At 47.9% G+C, this 14803-nt stretch overlaps 1 protein-coding gene across 3 annotated transcripts in view; it reads right to left on the bottom strand.

The window, feature by feature from the left end:
* Positions 1-14350, bottom strand: part of DIP2B (disco interacting protein 2 homolog B) — a 60687-nt gene extending 46337 nt beyond the window's left edge. For 2 of the 3 annotated variants that reach the window (XM_052705250.1, XM_052705253.1), the window contains exon 1: positions 14122-14349. In XM_052705250.1, the coding sequence (XP_052561210.1) occupies positions 14122-14209 (88 nt within the window). In that variant the 5' untranslated portion in view covers positions 14210-14349. Of the gene's footprint in view, positions 1-14121 lie in introns of all 3 variants that reach the window. The other variant, XM_052705251.1, reaches the window with a different exon arrangement.
* Between the last annotated feature and the right edge of the window lie 453 nt (positions 14351-14803).

The raw sequence follows: 14803 nt of genomic DNA, 5'->3' as shown, positions 1-14803 counted from the left end.
GTACATGTTGATAACTGAGAGCTGCCTGACAAAGCACTAAGCAGCGCACTGAGGACTAACAGCAGCTAATTGTTATGTCAGTTAATGAAAAGCAGAGCTGAACGGTTATCAGTACCGGGTTGACCTTATGGGTCTGTTTGCCATGTTGAAGATAAAGTTAGAACCCTTCCCTCCCAAATTCCACTTTTGATGCTTAATCACATTCAGTCATCTCCAAGCCACGCACCTCAAGAGGGAAATGCATTAAAAGAAATGGATTCAGCTTGATTTCAAACTGTTGCTTTGACTTGGTCTCACTAACCTCAGGAAAGACATTTCCATGAAGAGCTCCTCTGGCAGCCCTGCTGCCCCGGCTGGTTTTTGCTGGTTTTTGCTCGTTGGGCATTTCCTTGAGATGCTCCTTTGTGTCTTTCAGCTACACAGGGAGCTCTCTCCTGTTCCCTCTGCTTTAAGGATGCGGGCTGATCAGGTGTTAATAGCAACCTGGAGCAACTCGCCAAAAGCTCCCAAAAAATCTAATGGAGTGATGACATCAATTACTTCATTTTAATGACACACTGTATTTTAATTTTTCATTCTGCAACAAATTTAATGCAGGGTGATTGTGCAGTTTCCCTCAGCAACAGCCAATCTCCCTTAAGTCAGAAGCACCACTTTAAGTATTGAACAGAACCCTTTGTTTACCACTAGCTTTCATTCTAACAGTATTAGCCTGGTTTTCTTACTATGTGAAACGTGTAAGCCCTCCAAGTTACTCATCTAAAACTGAAACCTCGAAGTGTGAGCTCCAATTTTCACAGGAAGAAAGCCTGCAGGGCTAACTCTCTAGGTAGGGGTATAAAGATATTTAAGAACATACAACCCTGAGATGTCTAGAAAGCAAACAAACAAAAGAAACTGGACTAAATTAAGTTTAGTGCCAGAAAAAAGCAAGTCTAATTTAACACCCTCTGCAATTCTTATCTTAGCAAGGACACAGAGGTCTCTGATCCCCATTTAAAAACACCTGATGGAAGGTAGAACTGCACGCGGGTACACAGGGCAAAACTGCAGATGTTTGGCAAAGCTGCTGGTTCAGCTCCACAGCACGACCTTGGCACGGTTATCTGATGGCCGTGGCCCAATTCCACCTCTACTCTGGCTGGCTGAAAGGCAGGGACTTTCCAGGCCTCTCCCTCTAACTTCGTAACTGCGGGAGCCGTCCCCATTCTCAGACCTGGCAGTTTTAGACAGCACTGCAGTCTGCCCATCTGAGGACCATCCCAATTGCGGCCCTGCTGCACTGGCAAACAATTCACCCCAGTGTCCGTGTTCCAGTGTGACTCATTATCCCTTTCCAGCCTACTCTGCACAATTCTGAGCAGCAGCTTGGGGAGATCCTCCACCACTTCTCATGTTCACTCCCAGCCTTACGCTCGAAGAGATCAGAATCTAACACTTGCACTTTAGTTTTTCTGCAATTGATGACAACATAAAAAGTACTTGCATTAACCATCTCTTACTACACCTAATGGAGCCGTAATCACCAGGTATCAGCCATTTCAAAGAGCACTAAAATGTTTATCAAACCGGTCTGTCAATGTAATAATGTTAACAGGAAGACACTTGTACCTTTTTGATAAAACACTACATTTGCAGCAGGCCTTGCTTTCAACTGCAAACATAATGGCTGTTTTAATAGCAGTCTGAAGCACCACTGACTATTCCACAGTTTGGAGGTGGGAGCGGGAAGGGCTGAGGCCGTGCTGACAGCAGGAATTTAAGGCAAGACAATCTGCCTGGAAAGAAACTGAGGTCCAAGGAGAAAGTCTGCAACGAAGCAAAACCTCTGAAAAAGGAGGAACGTAGACAACAGGCATTTGGAACAGTTTTGGATTGCTGCCCTCCAATTTGTTCAGTAAGACCGGCCTGCTGGCTCCATAAGTTTATATAAGTAAAATCTGTAAAAGAAAAATAATGATATTTGGGAAATAAAGCAATCACTTCCCTTCATTATGCCTTACGCAAGAGGATATTTTTTTCTTAAGTATTTGGCATTCTAGAAGCACAAACCAGTACAGCAGATAAAACACAAACAAAATCAGTTCCTTGCCTTAGATGCTCCCACCAAACACCATGCCGGCTGTCTCAGCCAATCTGCAGTACCCAAAAAAAGCCCTTGCAGACAGCAGTACTTCAGACACTCTGCCCAGAAATTCCCTGTTGCCCTAATTCTGCACAGGACGATGCAACACAACTCCTGGAGCTGGAGGTCACACTCAGTGACCACAGACAGAGGCTGTGCTCACAACATGATACCTTCACTGCAGCTCCCTGCGGCACGCCGCCCGTACCGACTGTTCTGTGAGCAGATACCACTGAATACTTCATGCTGAAAGCTTGAAAAGGGAGAAGAGTCAGCCTAGAAACGCAGCTTGCAGGAGCCAACCTCAGCTCCTGCAGTGCAGCGGAGCAGTGATGCGATGTGACTGCTGGAACAGCTACACATGACACTAAAACCTTCCTTCCACGCAGAGAAAAGGGAAACAGCGGAGCAATGCGGATTTCAAAGTGTGTCCCTTTCTAATTTGCTTAGTTTCACTGCTTAAAATTGAAGTTTATTTTGAGAGCGGAGTTTTTATCTCTCTCTTTCCCCCTTCTTTTTTTTTTTAAGGACATAGCAAATGAAGAAGTAGGAATTTATCACCAGGAGAAAGCAGCCATCAGAGGCACACAGCAGCCCTGCCCACTGCAGGCATCCCCATCCCTGTGACCAGGACACAATCGCAGCCAGGCTCAGGGCAGTTCAATAGCAGACCAGTTCTGCCAGTGCTTTTGCTCAGAAGATCCTTCCCTCACGGCTCAGTTTCATCAGAAGGGTTCAGTGCTGCACTAACAGACCCACTGGGTGAAAACTCGGAGAATTAAACACGAGATCCTAGCATTCAAACAACAACCAGGGTCCAAAAAGCTAATGTAGACTGGCATGCAAAAGTGTGCAATCATTTCCATGCGGCTGCCTTCATCTTCTTTACATATGAGGCCAAGAAAGCCCCTGGGGCTGTACTAGTGCCTAAATGGGAGCAGGTTTCCTTTGGTCTCTAACAAAGGCTTTAAGCAATGGGCAAGCTGCCCTGGCCTAGCTGCCTTCTTCCTTTTCACATATGCCTCCATCCACAGATAAAACGCAGGACGGCTCTGAATTGAGACAATCAGAGGTAAAGGATATCACAGGAAACCCAAGTCAGCTTTTCCCCTCCATGAGCTAACTCCCTGGAACAACCAGCACAGTCCCTTTCGTTTGCGTATCTAACAGCATGTAACACTTAAACAGCAGACGGTATGTTCAAAGCTCAAGCATCAACTGGTTTAGTGAGTCAAGGAGAGAGATGCTGTCTGCAATTGCTTGGGGCAGAATGTGCTGAAGGAGCAGAAATCTACCTTTCAGCTGGGATTCCATGAAACAGCTTCAAACAATCCCTTCAAAACATGGAAACAACCCAACAACTGCAGGCTTGCCCCAATGCAACAATAACTTTTGGAGACTTTTCATCACACTTCACCCACAGAAAATGGAAGCTACTCTAAAATAGCTGTTCTCGAAAGCAGAACTGCAGAAAAAGCAGTCTTACGTTGCCCAAATCTCTCTGTTTCACTAGTTCCTTTCGTTCTTCTCTCTTGGACTGCTCTGCAGGCTGTTCTCTCCTATGTCAAATATTCAAAAGGAATACTACTCATTTTTTAAGGCTGTCAGCTCCCGTGGCTGGACCCACACGACCGAGGCCATCACCCCATGGTAAGAGCGGTGCAAAACAGCAAGCACACCCCGAGCTGCTGCCATAACCTGCAGCCAAACTCACTTCGAACAGCAGACTACTTACTCCTTCCCCAGTTCCCCATGCCAAGCCTTCGCTTTTATCCTCCTGCCCAAATATTTCTGTCCTGGTTGGAAGAGGAGCACAGCCTGCAGTGCTGCGCGATGTCTGCGTCCCTTTCACACCATTTTACAGTTCACAGGAAGCTGTTCTGGGGTGTTAAGGAAAAGAATAGAAATACAATAATTCTCCTAAGAGAACAGGCCAAGCTATGGCATCTTGCGTGGCACTGGAATGCTTCCATTATTTGGAAGGGATTGTTTGAAGCAGTTCCACAGATTCCTAGTTGGAAGCCGACTGGTGGTTGGAGCTGGAGTCTGAGGTCTCTCCCAACCCATGCCATTCTATGATTCCATGATTTCTGCTCCTTCAGCACATTCTGATCACCAGCCTCTGCTTTACTTGCTACTCCCCTCCCCCAAGCCTTTGCTGCATCCATTTCAGTCCATAGAACATGGAAAGAAAAGCATTGCCTCTGTCACTGGAGAAGAGGGAGCCCCTGTGACCAAAGCCCTGAAGAGCTGTCAGGACACGAACCTTTGTTTCCATGTGGCTTTCTTCCTCAAGTTTAAAACAAGAAATTACCTTTTCACTCCAGGGAAATACCTGGGCTGAATATCATGAGCTATCACAGTGCAGCACTGATAAACTGACAAAGATTACTGCAGGTAAGCACATATTGGACAAATCTGGACAACTCCTTTGGGCTGTTGGATGTTTCACAGCCCCTTACAAACCCAGAGGACAGCAGTCAGTACAAAAGAACAATGTGAGCAGTACATGTCTGGACAAGAACCAACAACCCAACCCTAACCTCTCCTAAAAAGCCCCGGAAGTGGTGACAGCCACCCTTGGCAGACAGGGCTTTGGGCCCTGGAAGGAGCTGCAACAGTAGGATCAGAATGTGAGCTGAGGAGAAAGGGTTCAGCTTTCTTAATTTTCATTCATATTTCTTTAAAATCAACTTATCCACTATGGAAGCTCGAAGGATATGAGCTATTAAGTCAGTAATCACTTTGGAAGACACATGGCAGTAACCACAATACATCAAATATGACTCTGCTAGATCCAAACATCTCTCTTTACACCTCCCATGCTCCCACGAGATGTACCAAAAGCGCTTTACTGAGACTCCACACAGGGAATAACCTTTGGATACACAAAAGCCAAAGGGGAATTACATCTTCCTGTTTGCTGCTGGTGTTTTTTTCTTTCCAAAGGCCTACAACAATAGAAGAACTGCTCTGAGAGCCCTCGACAGCAACAGAGCACTTCTGAGATTCTGGATCTTCCCGATTTGGGGGAACAACGACAGCGAACTTGCTGTGCTCAGCCATCTCTGTCTGTGCTCAAAGTGACCAAAGCAACTTTCTTAAGTATTTCACACTCCTGGTGAGCAGCCTTACGCCATTTTTAGATGCTGCAATTTTAAACAGGACTTAACAAGTAAAGTGTATCAAACACAGGAATGGCCAGGCAGAACAGCAGTGTTTGTTCAAGGTTTCTAGGTGTGGCAGCAGCCAAGACATAATAGGATTATTTATATCTGACTCATTTGCTTTTTCTTCACCCGCGATTCTCCTGCTTTTGGACTCAATTATTGACTTTTCTCCTACAAAATCAGGATATAAATACATACTTTTTTTCATTCGGGAAACTTTCAAGAGGGATTCAAGAACTTAAAGCAGAGAGGGGCAATTCCACAGATACAGACTGTACCAGTCAGCTCAGCCCAAACCACCACCATGGCCAGCACTAAATTTGACATTACCTGAGTGCAGAGGGACACTCTGTGCAGACACACAGCTCTTACCAGGCTGCATCTTTCCAGCTCTTCCCTGGCCAGCCATCAGGCAGCCGGCTGCACAAAGCTGGGGCTGAGCTCTGCTCTGCTGCTGAGCTCTGCTCTGTGCATCCGGGCTTCCTGCCTGCAAACTGAAAACAACACTTCCCCCTTTTCACCGGAGCGATTTTCAATCCCACATTGTGTAAGCGTGGAGGTTTTTATTCTAATTACAATAAGAATTGTTTGCCTTTTTTTTTTTTTTTTAATCCACAAGGGATCACTTAAAGTTTCTGTCCTAAGAATAAACACAGGTCTCAGTCTGAAAAAAAACCCAAACCACTGACATGAGCGCTTTGAGAGCCCCTTTTTGCTAACACCACACCTTCACTTTGTGCTGTCCAGTGTCTTCTTCAGGATTGCCAGTTAAATTTTAATAACCTTACGAAAATAATTCATAAATTTGGTTTACAACCAACATTTCGCTGCACACATGAATGAAGTAAATGGCTCAACTTCCTCTTTTTAGAAGAGGAAACACACATTCTTAAAAGCTTAATCAATTATCCCCTGCAGCTCATAGCTCCACAAAGCACACAGCTGAGACTGTGGGCTGTTGGTGGCAGAGAAGGGAACACGATGAAATGGGATCCAATCCTGCTGCCAGAGGGAGATGTGGCTGTGGGGTGAGGGCACTGCACAGCACACACAGGAAGGAACCCGCTGAAGCAATTCTCCCAGCAGCAGCCCTCTCCATCCAAAGGCACAAATGGAAGATGGAAGCTCTGTTTATTCCTCCACCAGAAGCAGGGAGGATCGAGGCACTCTTATCTCCGATCACCTGATGCTGCTCTCTCCAGCACAGGGTGAATAAGCAGTGCCTGGAATGTGCCGTGTCACTGCCAGCTCCTGGGAGGAGCGCTGCTGCTCCCTGCTCCTGCCCACTGATGGTGCATGGCGTGGCAGGAGCTCAGCTGCTCAGCATGGAGCTCTAAGGGACACATCTCACCTTCTCAGAAAAGCAAAGAGTGACCTCTACAACCATTCCGCTTTGCTCATCGCTCTTTCTAGAAAGTGACCAGAAAACTTCAAAGCCTCTTCCTCTCCCCCAGGGTTTTTTTTGGCTGGGCAGCATATCTGTGTGATCGCTGCTTCCAGAAGCACGTACAGCTCCCAGTGGGTAATTACAGGGAAAGGTGACGATGAAGACGTGACGACGGGGGGGCAAGGAAAGCACTGTTATCAGGAACCCCACAGTGACATATGTGCATTCATCACTGTTCTCAGCCAGGAGGTTACAGAATTTCCAGAAAAGGTGCTTCACATTTGAAAAGGTTCCTCATTACAAACATCAGTCAGCACTCTAAATGAAAAGCTGATGCACTGAAGGTAGCACAGGTGAGACAGCAGCAACACAAAAGTTTCCTTAACACAGCCTCACCCAACCCTATCTTTCCCAGGAACCTGGAGCCACAGCTTGCTGCCATCTGTACAGCACCAGCCATCCTCCTGGCACTGCAGCTACTGAGCACAGGGAAAATTCATAGCAGAAAAACATTTCCTTTAATGAAATTCAGCAACAGACAGTGGAGTACGATGGGATCCATCAATTCCCAGCAGCGCCTGCATTAGAGCTGCATGGCTGCAATGGCAGCGCTGCCTTCCCTCAGTGCAGGAGCTGCCAGGAGGCGCAGGGACGAGGCACAGCCAACACTTCTTTCCCCTTTGCTGCTCAGAGAGAAATGTGTTATAGACTTACATGAGAGGAACAAAAGCACTGCTATTCCAAAGTACATACTCTTAATGCAGAATGAATGTGTGTATTTCTAGATTGTAGCTAAGTCCTCTTTGCAATACGTGCTTCATTTCCAACAGCAGGATGATTTTGTTCTCCACATCCTTTATGACTAAGGTACAGTGGCAAAGGAGAGGAAAAGCATCCCAAACAATCCTTTTCCAGTGCTGCACTTTAGACCTGATGTCTGACATCAGTCCTGATCCCAGAGGCAAAATGGGAGCACTTTATCCACTAAGTCACCCAGCTCCCACGGCTACAGCCATCCGAAATGGAATGCATTACTCCTGCATTCAAACATATGTTTTTGAAGGCAACCAGCCATCCGGCTGCCCTGAGAGAGATTACAGAAGACCTAATTTTATCAGGCTGGGATGCAACTCTCTTGGTTGCTGCTGCTCCCCAGGGACACGGAGCTGCTGGACGCAGGTTGTCTGACTGCTGGGGAACAACTCTGAGCGGCTCAGCTGCTGATCACTGCAGCAGTAACTCACATCCCAGGCTCCCAAACGCAGCGCGTGCCCTGCAGGCACCGTAGGCTCCCACCCCCAAGGAATTCACACAGTTCGTATCAGCACTTCTCAAGCTCAGAAGAATTAGAAAAAGTTGATGTTGGCAGAAAAGTTCTAAAACTTCAAGCAAGCCTTTTCTTTGCTCTCAGAAGTTACGCTAAATAAAACAAGGTGTTCATTCTAGAGCCTAGAGCCTAAAGCACAAGGCACTCTTCCATCGACTGTCTTTGGTACAAACATAACCTGTGTGCACACTGAGGTGTGCTGCAGACACATTCAGCTTTGAAGTTTGAAGGAAAAAAGTGCATGCTGACAGAAACGGGTGTTTTGCTCAAGAAAATAATGCAGGCAAGAGGAAAAAGCAGCAGTGGAGAGCGTTACTCAGAGTGAGGAATACAGGTGTGAGGCTTTGCCCAAGACTCGTCATCAAAATGTAATGGGAAAATTTGTGTAGCAGATGGAAGGCGGCCGCCCGCACAGCAGCCGTTAGCCATAAATCACCATTTCCCTCACACGTGGTGCAAATTTAACAATCTTCCATTCTAATTAATAGAATGAGGCACCCTGATGACTCTCCCCAACTTCATAAGGTCTAAGAAGAACACTGGATTGAACCAACGTTAACAGAAGAATGCTTCAGTTCCACCACTCAACAGCGTCCCAAAAGGAGCTGAGCAGAGCACTGAGATCAGGAAATGCCTCTTGTAACTTCGAGGCAAGCAGCTTCAAGAAAACCATGTGAAGAAATTATCTGGACATTATATTTGAGGCAAATCAAAACAGGAAAGTATTCTGCTTCTGCTTGCACCTCTGGGATGTCTCACCATTAGTTCACTCTTTGGCTTCAGAAACTTGCCACTGAATAAACATGATAAATCCAATGAATAGAAAGCTTCATGACAAAAACTAATTAGAGAGAGGGAATCCGGAAGGAACCCATCACCCCTTCTGACACAGCACCAATGAACTACAAACACACGGGGTCCTTTGCACGCCCACCTCTCCATGGAGTTCCAAGTGCTTTCCAGGCAGATGCACGCCTGCCAGACCTGCAACCCGGCTGCACACAGCTCTGCTGCCATCCATCACATCTAGCCCTTAATGTTTCATGCTACAGAATTTAAAATAGGAAGCTGAAGCTCTACGACACCACAAGAAAACACCAGAGAGAGCTTTACTGCAGCTCTGTCAGGCTAACAGCTCCGATCAACACTTCCAGCCTAAGCATCCAACTGAAACTGCAAATAGCACCACTACTAAGAGCAAGCAGCATAAAGGCAACACAGGAATCATTGCTACCAGATGTCCCCTCCGCCTAGCTGAGGAAAACTGGTTGTAACTCCAGCAAGGCTTCAGAGAAGCAAGGGAGGAGGTGGAGGAGTGCCTTTAAAGCCTTTAATTTCCTCCTCTCCCCAAGGCAAAGGGTCAGAGCTGCAGCTTTTAAAAATAGCCCCAAACCCACACCTCATTTCCTAAGAATAGGAGCGACAACGCAACCAGATGCACATGCTTAAACTCTCCTAGTTGCTCTTTGTTATACTAACCTGGATGCTCCAAATACTTCTCTTGCACATTATAACCTGTTCCCGGTCACAACCATAGCGTTTCACTTTCTCCAAACCATTCATCACGCAGCACTCTGCTTTGACCATCTGCATGGTATAAATGTGATGTCCTCATGGACCTTCTGTTTCATGGACTGGGGACAATTCTGCCACCCTGCTCCTCTGCTGACGATGACGTGAGCTGTATTTCCTTCTGGCTATCACGCTCACACCACTTCTTTCCCTGCCGTAAAGCTTAATACAATATCGTTAGAAATGAAGGCTCTTATCGGGATCTTGGCAGAGCCACATGAGGCAGGGATGAGCACCTCTGAATTTGTGTGAACAGCTCTTCATGATGTGCTCCAAAAGGATTTTTCTGCATTTCAAAGCACTGCCTCGGAACTGTACCTTTGTTGGCTGCATACGGAGAGGCTGTGCCAAAGCCATACACAGATTTCTCAGCAGATTTGGTACCCATCTGCTGTCAGTCCTGCAGGTAAATTAAAGAAGCAACATAAAAGCTTTCCCATTACCAGTTTTGCCTAATGCAGGACTTGCGGCTGCAATGCTGCATAAAAGCACAAAAACCACCTGTGAGTCTTGTTAGCTACAAGACAATCAGATCTGACTTGCTTGCACTCATAAGCTCCCTTCAGCCTTTTCTCTGCTATAGTCACAGCTCCCTTCTAAACAATAGGGAGAAAACTGAAGTGAAACCTCTCTGCCCACTCAGCAAACTCCATGTAAGCAGACCTTCCTCCGCCAATTACTTTCTTTGGTTCTTCCCTAATCTACTCAGATTCTATAATTCATCTACTCCATCTATTAAAAAGATCCTCACCTACTTTGATGGGTGCCTGGCAATCTAAGAATGAAAAGTGAAAAGCACAGCTTTTGAGGGAAGAGAAAAACACCAGGATTCCTCAGGAATCTCTCAAGCCAAACAAAACAAAGACTCGACCCAATTGTTTGAGTCAACATGTTTTCTTCCAATAAGGTTCTATCCTATTTGGCTGGCTTTCAGCCCCGGGTTTCAGCTGTTCTGCTGATACCACGTTTTCCACACCAGCCACCATCCCTTCTGCTTCTGGAAGTCCTTACACATGCTTCCTTCTGCCTCACTTCCCCGCTAAGAGACAATCAGCAGAGAAGGAACAAACACAGGTGCGCGGAGCCATTCACAGAAACACCCACACGAGTCACAAACCAGACAGCCAAATGGATGTTTAACCAGAAAAGTCAACAGAAACCACCTCCTTCTGTACATGAAGCAAGAGCGGTGATATGATAACGCTGTCACATAACCCAGAAAGGGCAAATCGTGCTCAGAGCCTGAACTGCAATCACAGGAATTCCTCCTTATTACTAGGCGGGGTTTCCCCCCTCCCCTTACCTCATACTTTCACAGATGTCACGAGCTGAAGTTCACTCCGCTCACATCCCTTTACTGCTTAAAAACAGACAGAAGTTGCAGTCAAACAAAAGCCAGCAGCCAAACCAGCCCTCCAGGAGAGCACTAAGCTGTCCTACTTCCAGCGCAGCAGCTCCAGTGCCACCACCACCCACACTGCAGCAAGGGCACAGACTTCACTGCGCAGCCACCTCAGACCACGCAGTGCGTAACACAAATGTACAGAATGTGCTTAATTAGAACCTATGAATCCAGCAATACCAGAGTTTTTAGCACTGTTAACACAGCTGCAATGAGGTTAATATGAGAAGAGATGCTTAAGAACTGTCCCCGAAGCACCAGAGTGCCCGGACACCTCCATGCTGAGTGCTGCTGCTGGGCCGACATCTCAGACTGGACATGGAGGATCTCAGGTGCTCACCGAGCTCTGAGAGCAAAGCTGTTAGGCAGCACCCACAGCCACCATCACACACAGCCCCAGAGGTGTAAAACTGAGCTCCTGCACTCAGAAATGTGAAACCGTTCATTTCTTTGAGCCTCACCAACAGTTTGGGCACTTTAAAGTTCCTATCCCTGCTTCTCCTCATCAAGCAGCAGCAGATGCAAGCACACAGCCAGCCCTTCCCATCATTACTGATGCATAATGTGGGTGTTACTGACAGATGAAAAAAAAGCACGAGAAAGAAAAAGAAACTGAAGTAAGAAAAGAAGGAAAGCATGAGTAATCAGTAGGTTCCAGGTTCCATGTAGCTCCATGACTTAATTCATTGCTTACATGTAGTTAATCATTCTCATTAGAGGCAATGACACTGATCCCTTCTGTAAAGAATCTCTCTGTAAAATGTGCTGTTCGAGGTTTGGATATAACACATTATAGGAGACACTGACCTCCTACCTCAGCTCATTTAGAAATAAACGAATTAAATGCAAATCAATCACTGAGGCCAAATAAGGACATGCAACAAAAGACTGAAAGAAATAAACGAAAACAATTTTGGTTAACGGAAAAAGAATTACTGCTTCCTGCAACACGTCCCACTATGCTGCTGGAACACTTCAAGCTCCTCAGGAATGGCACTGCTGTTACTTCCAAGAAAGTCTCACAGCAGATCATTGCAAACGATGATTTCTACTTTAAGCATACACTAACCCAACCCTTCTGTTCCACTCCGCATTCTATTTGCAGCACCTTCCACAAGCACAGCATCAGATATGATTTTAATACTCTCTTTCCCCCATACCGTTACAGATTCCGCAAGCCATGAAGGTGAGTGGGGACACAGCCGCACACGAAGCCCACAGCATTTGTGCTCCCAGCTCACCTGCAGGGCAGCCCTCCTTCACACTGCTGCTCAGCACTCCCCGTGTGCGAGCACCCATCGAGGCACAGCCATCTCCCAGCCCCTGTGTTAGGGGTGCTGAATTTGGGTCCCCGCAGGTCCTCTCCCATTCCCAAAGAGAGGCATAGAAACCCCAACTGAAACATTCACGGAGCACACAAGAGCCGATCTGAGAAAATGAAGCTGCAGTTAGGAGGGGGGAAGGATCAAGTGCTCTTACCTGAGCGAGAACTAATCAGTCACACAGCAAGCACCGCTGCCATTTTTAATAAAACCCTTCCATTCAATGTTGTTTACTATAAACAGCTCCGTAGTTCTACCCAGTTCACAATGCACGCTTTCACCTTCAAGTCCTTATGCTGAAGTCTCAAACCGGGGCGTGCTTTAAATGGCATCACCCCACTGACCCCCCACTACCTCACAGGTCTCCTCGGTTATCTCAGGGCCAAACACCATCAGCTGCACTCGAGGCCTTCTGATAGGAAAAGAGACTGGCACACAGAAACCCGTCATGCGCACATTAAAACACCGGGGTATGAAATTCATGAAGCAGTAATGGATTTAGTGTTCACAGAATTACATAACACAGGAAACTTCGCTCCAAAGCATGGAAGTTGAAGCTGTTAGGAGCTTTGTAAAGATTAGCGTGATGTCACAGCTGACCCTTCTACCAAAAGGACCTTAACAAGCACGGCTCGCAGTGCTGCATGCCAGCGGCTCAAAATAAAAGTCTTTCAGTATCACATGGAACAATTTGCAGAAAATAGAAGCAAACGTTTAAAAACGTTCAGCAAATTCTTCCAAAGCCCAACAATTACTTCTCATTTTATTTCTAGTGAGTGAAGAGGATGTTCTCCAGTTCTTTGTTAGCGTGCACTACCCCAAGCCAAACACCAGCTAGGGTTATCGCCTTCGTTAAATGTTTACAGAAAGCATTATCTGGAAAAATTTGGATAAAAAAAAATCACACACACACACTCACAAAAGCCAACAGGCAGCACTAAGCCCAACTACAAACAGCCAGTGTTGAAAAGCACTACCACTGCCTTTCCATCCGGCAATACACTGAGCACTGCCTACCAACACGGGAAGCTCGGAGAAGGAATTCAAATCTTTACAGCTGTAAACAGTCTCCTTTACGTTCTGTACATTCTGGGACAAAGTGACAGCACAAAGACGTTCGCAGTTCCATTTATCGTCAATTTGTTAACGATGGGGGGGATTAATGCACCTGTGAGGTCTCTCCCGATAAGGCATTGCTGTGGCACCGAGCTGAGCGCCGATGGGCTCCTGGCAATGCACACCCAGAGCTCTGCAGCACCGTGAGCACCAGGAAACAAAGACGGCCGTGCAGAACGGGAAACAAACTCGGTAGGTTTTGTTCTCAGCAAAAAGTGCGCGCGTCGCCCTGATAACAGCTACGGAAAAGAACTGAGGCTGAAAGCGCATCCGGCTGCACGCTGCTTTTTACCCCAGGGCCCTTCGAGCCCCCGCACTGCTGTCAGTCCCTCCCACCCCACATCCACGGCCCGCACGGCGCCGAATTGAGGCCAAGGAAGGAGAGAGGCCCGCACAGCCCCCCGTTTCCTTACAAGGCTCCCCTTCTCCCCGCTCCCCTTTTTTTCCCCGCACAAAGATGACCCCCATCCCCCCTAGGACCCCCAGCTATTTTTCTCCGCACACAGAGCTACTCCCAGCCCTCCTCCTCCTCACACACTTCTCCCTTGTCTTCCCCCACACACGTAAAGGACCCCTTCAGGGCCCGGCCCTCCTCCGGCTCCCGCTCCTCAGCCCTCCCACAAGGAGCCCCCCGGCCCCGAGGTCGGGTCGCGGCGCCCCGAGGGCGGGGCGGGGCGGTGCGGCTCCCGGCGCTGCTCACCTTCCGAGAGCTCCAGCTCCAGCTCGGCCAGCTGCTCGCGGACCTCGCGAGGCAACGAGGAGATACCCGCGGCCGCCGGTTCGGCCATGGCGGGAGTAGGAGAAGGTAAGGGGTAGGGAGAAAGGGAAGGGGAATAAAGGCGGGCCCGGCCGCCGACCTCGGCGCGGCTCCGGCTCAGCGCCGGGGGCTGCGGGTCGCGGGCGCAGCGGGAGCGGCCGCCACCTCCGCCATGCTGGCTACAGCGCCGCCCCAGCGCCGCGTCACACCGCGGGGCGGCGCGCGAACCTCGCGTCACCGCTTTGCAGCCCCTTCGCCTCCCCCCGCACACGCAGCGCCTCCTGGTGGCCAGGCGCCATCCCTCACACAGCGGAGCTTCGCGCGTCCCTCAGGCGCGGCTGCGCCTTCCCGCTCTTTCCCATCCCCTCACGGGGGGCCGCCTCTTCCCGCGCCCGCTCTGCGCCCCTCAGTCGAAGCCGCCGCTTCCCGCCTCCCTGTCCCCCTCAGATTCCCACGCGCGTAACAGACAGCGCCGAGAGAGACCGTTGTTGGGTTTTTTTTTGTTTTTTTTTTGTTTGTTTTTTTTTTGTTTTGTGGTGGTTTGGGTTTTTTTTGTGTGTATTTTTTTTTTTTCCTTTTAAATCAGCTTTTTATTATTTTTTTTTCTATAACTGTTATTTCAATT

The sequence above is a fragment of the Tympanuchus pallidicinctus genome, unplaced genomic scaffold (genome assembly GCF_026119805.1).
Source record: "Tympanuchus pallidicinctus isolate F22 unplaced genomic scaffold, pur_lepc_1.0 scaffold53, whole genome shotgun sequence".
NCBI lineage: Eukaryota > Metazoa > Chordata > Aves > Galliformes > Phasianidae > Tympanuchus > Tympanuchus pallidicinctus.
This window is presented reverse-complemented; position numbering and strand designations above follow the sequence as displayed.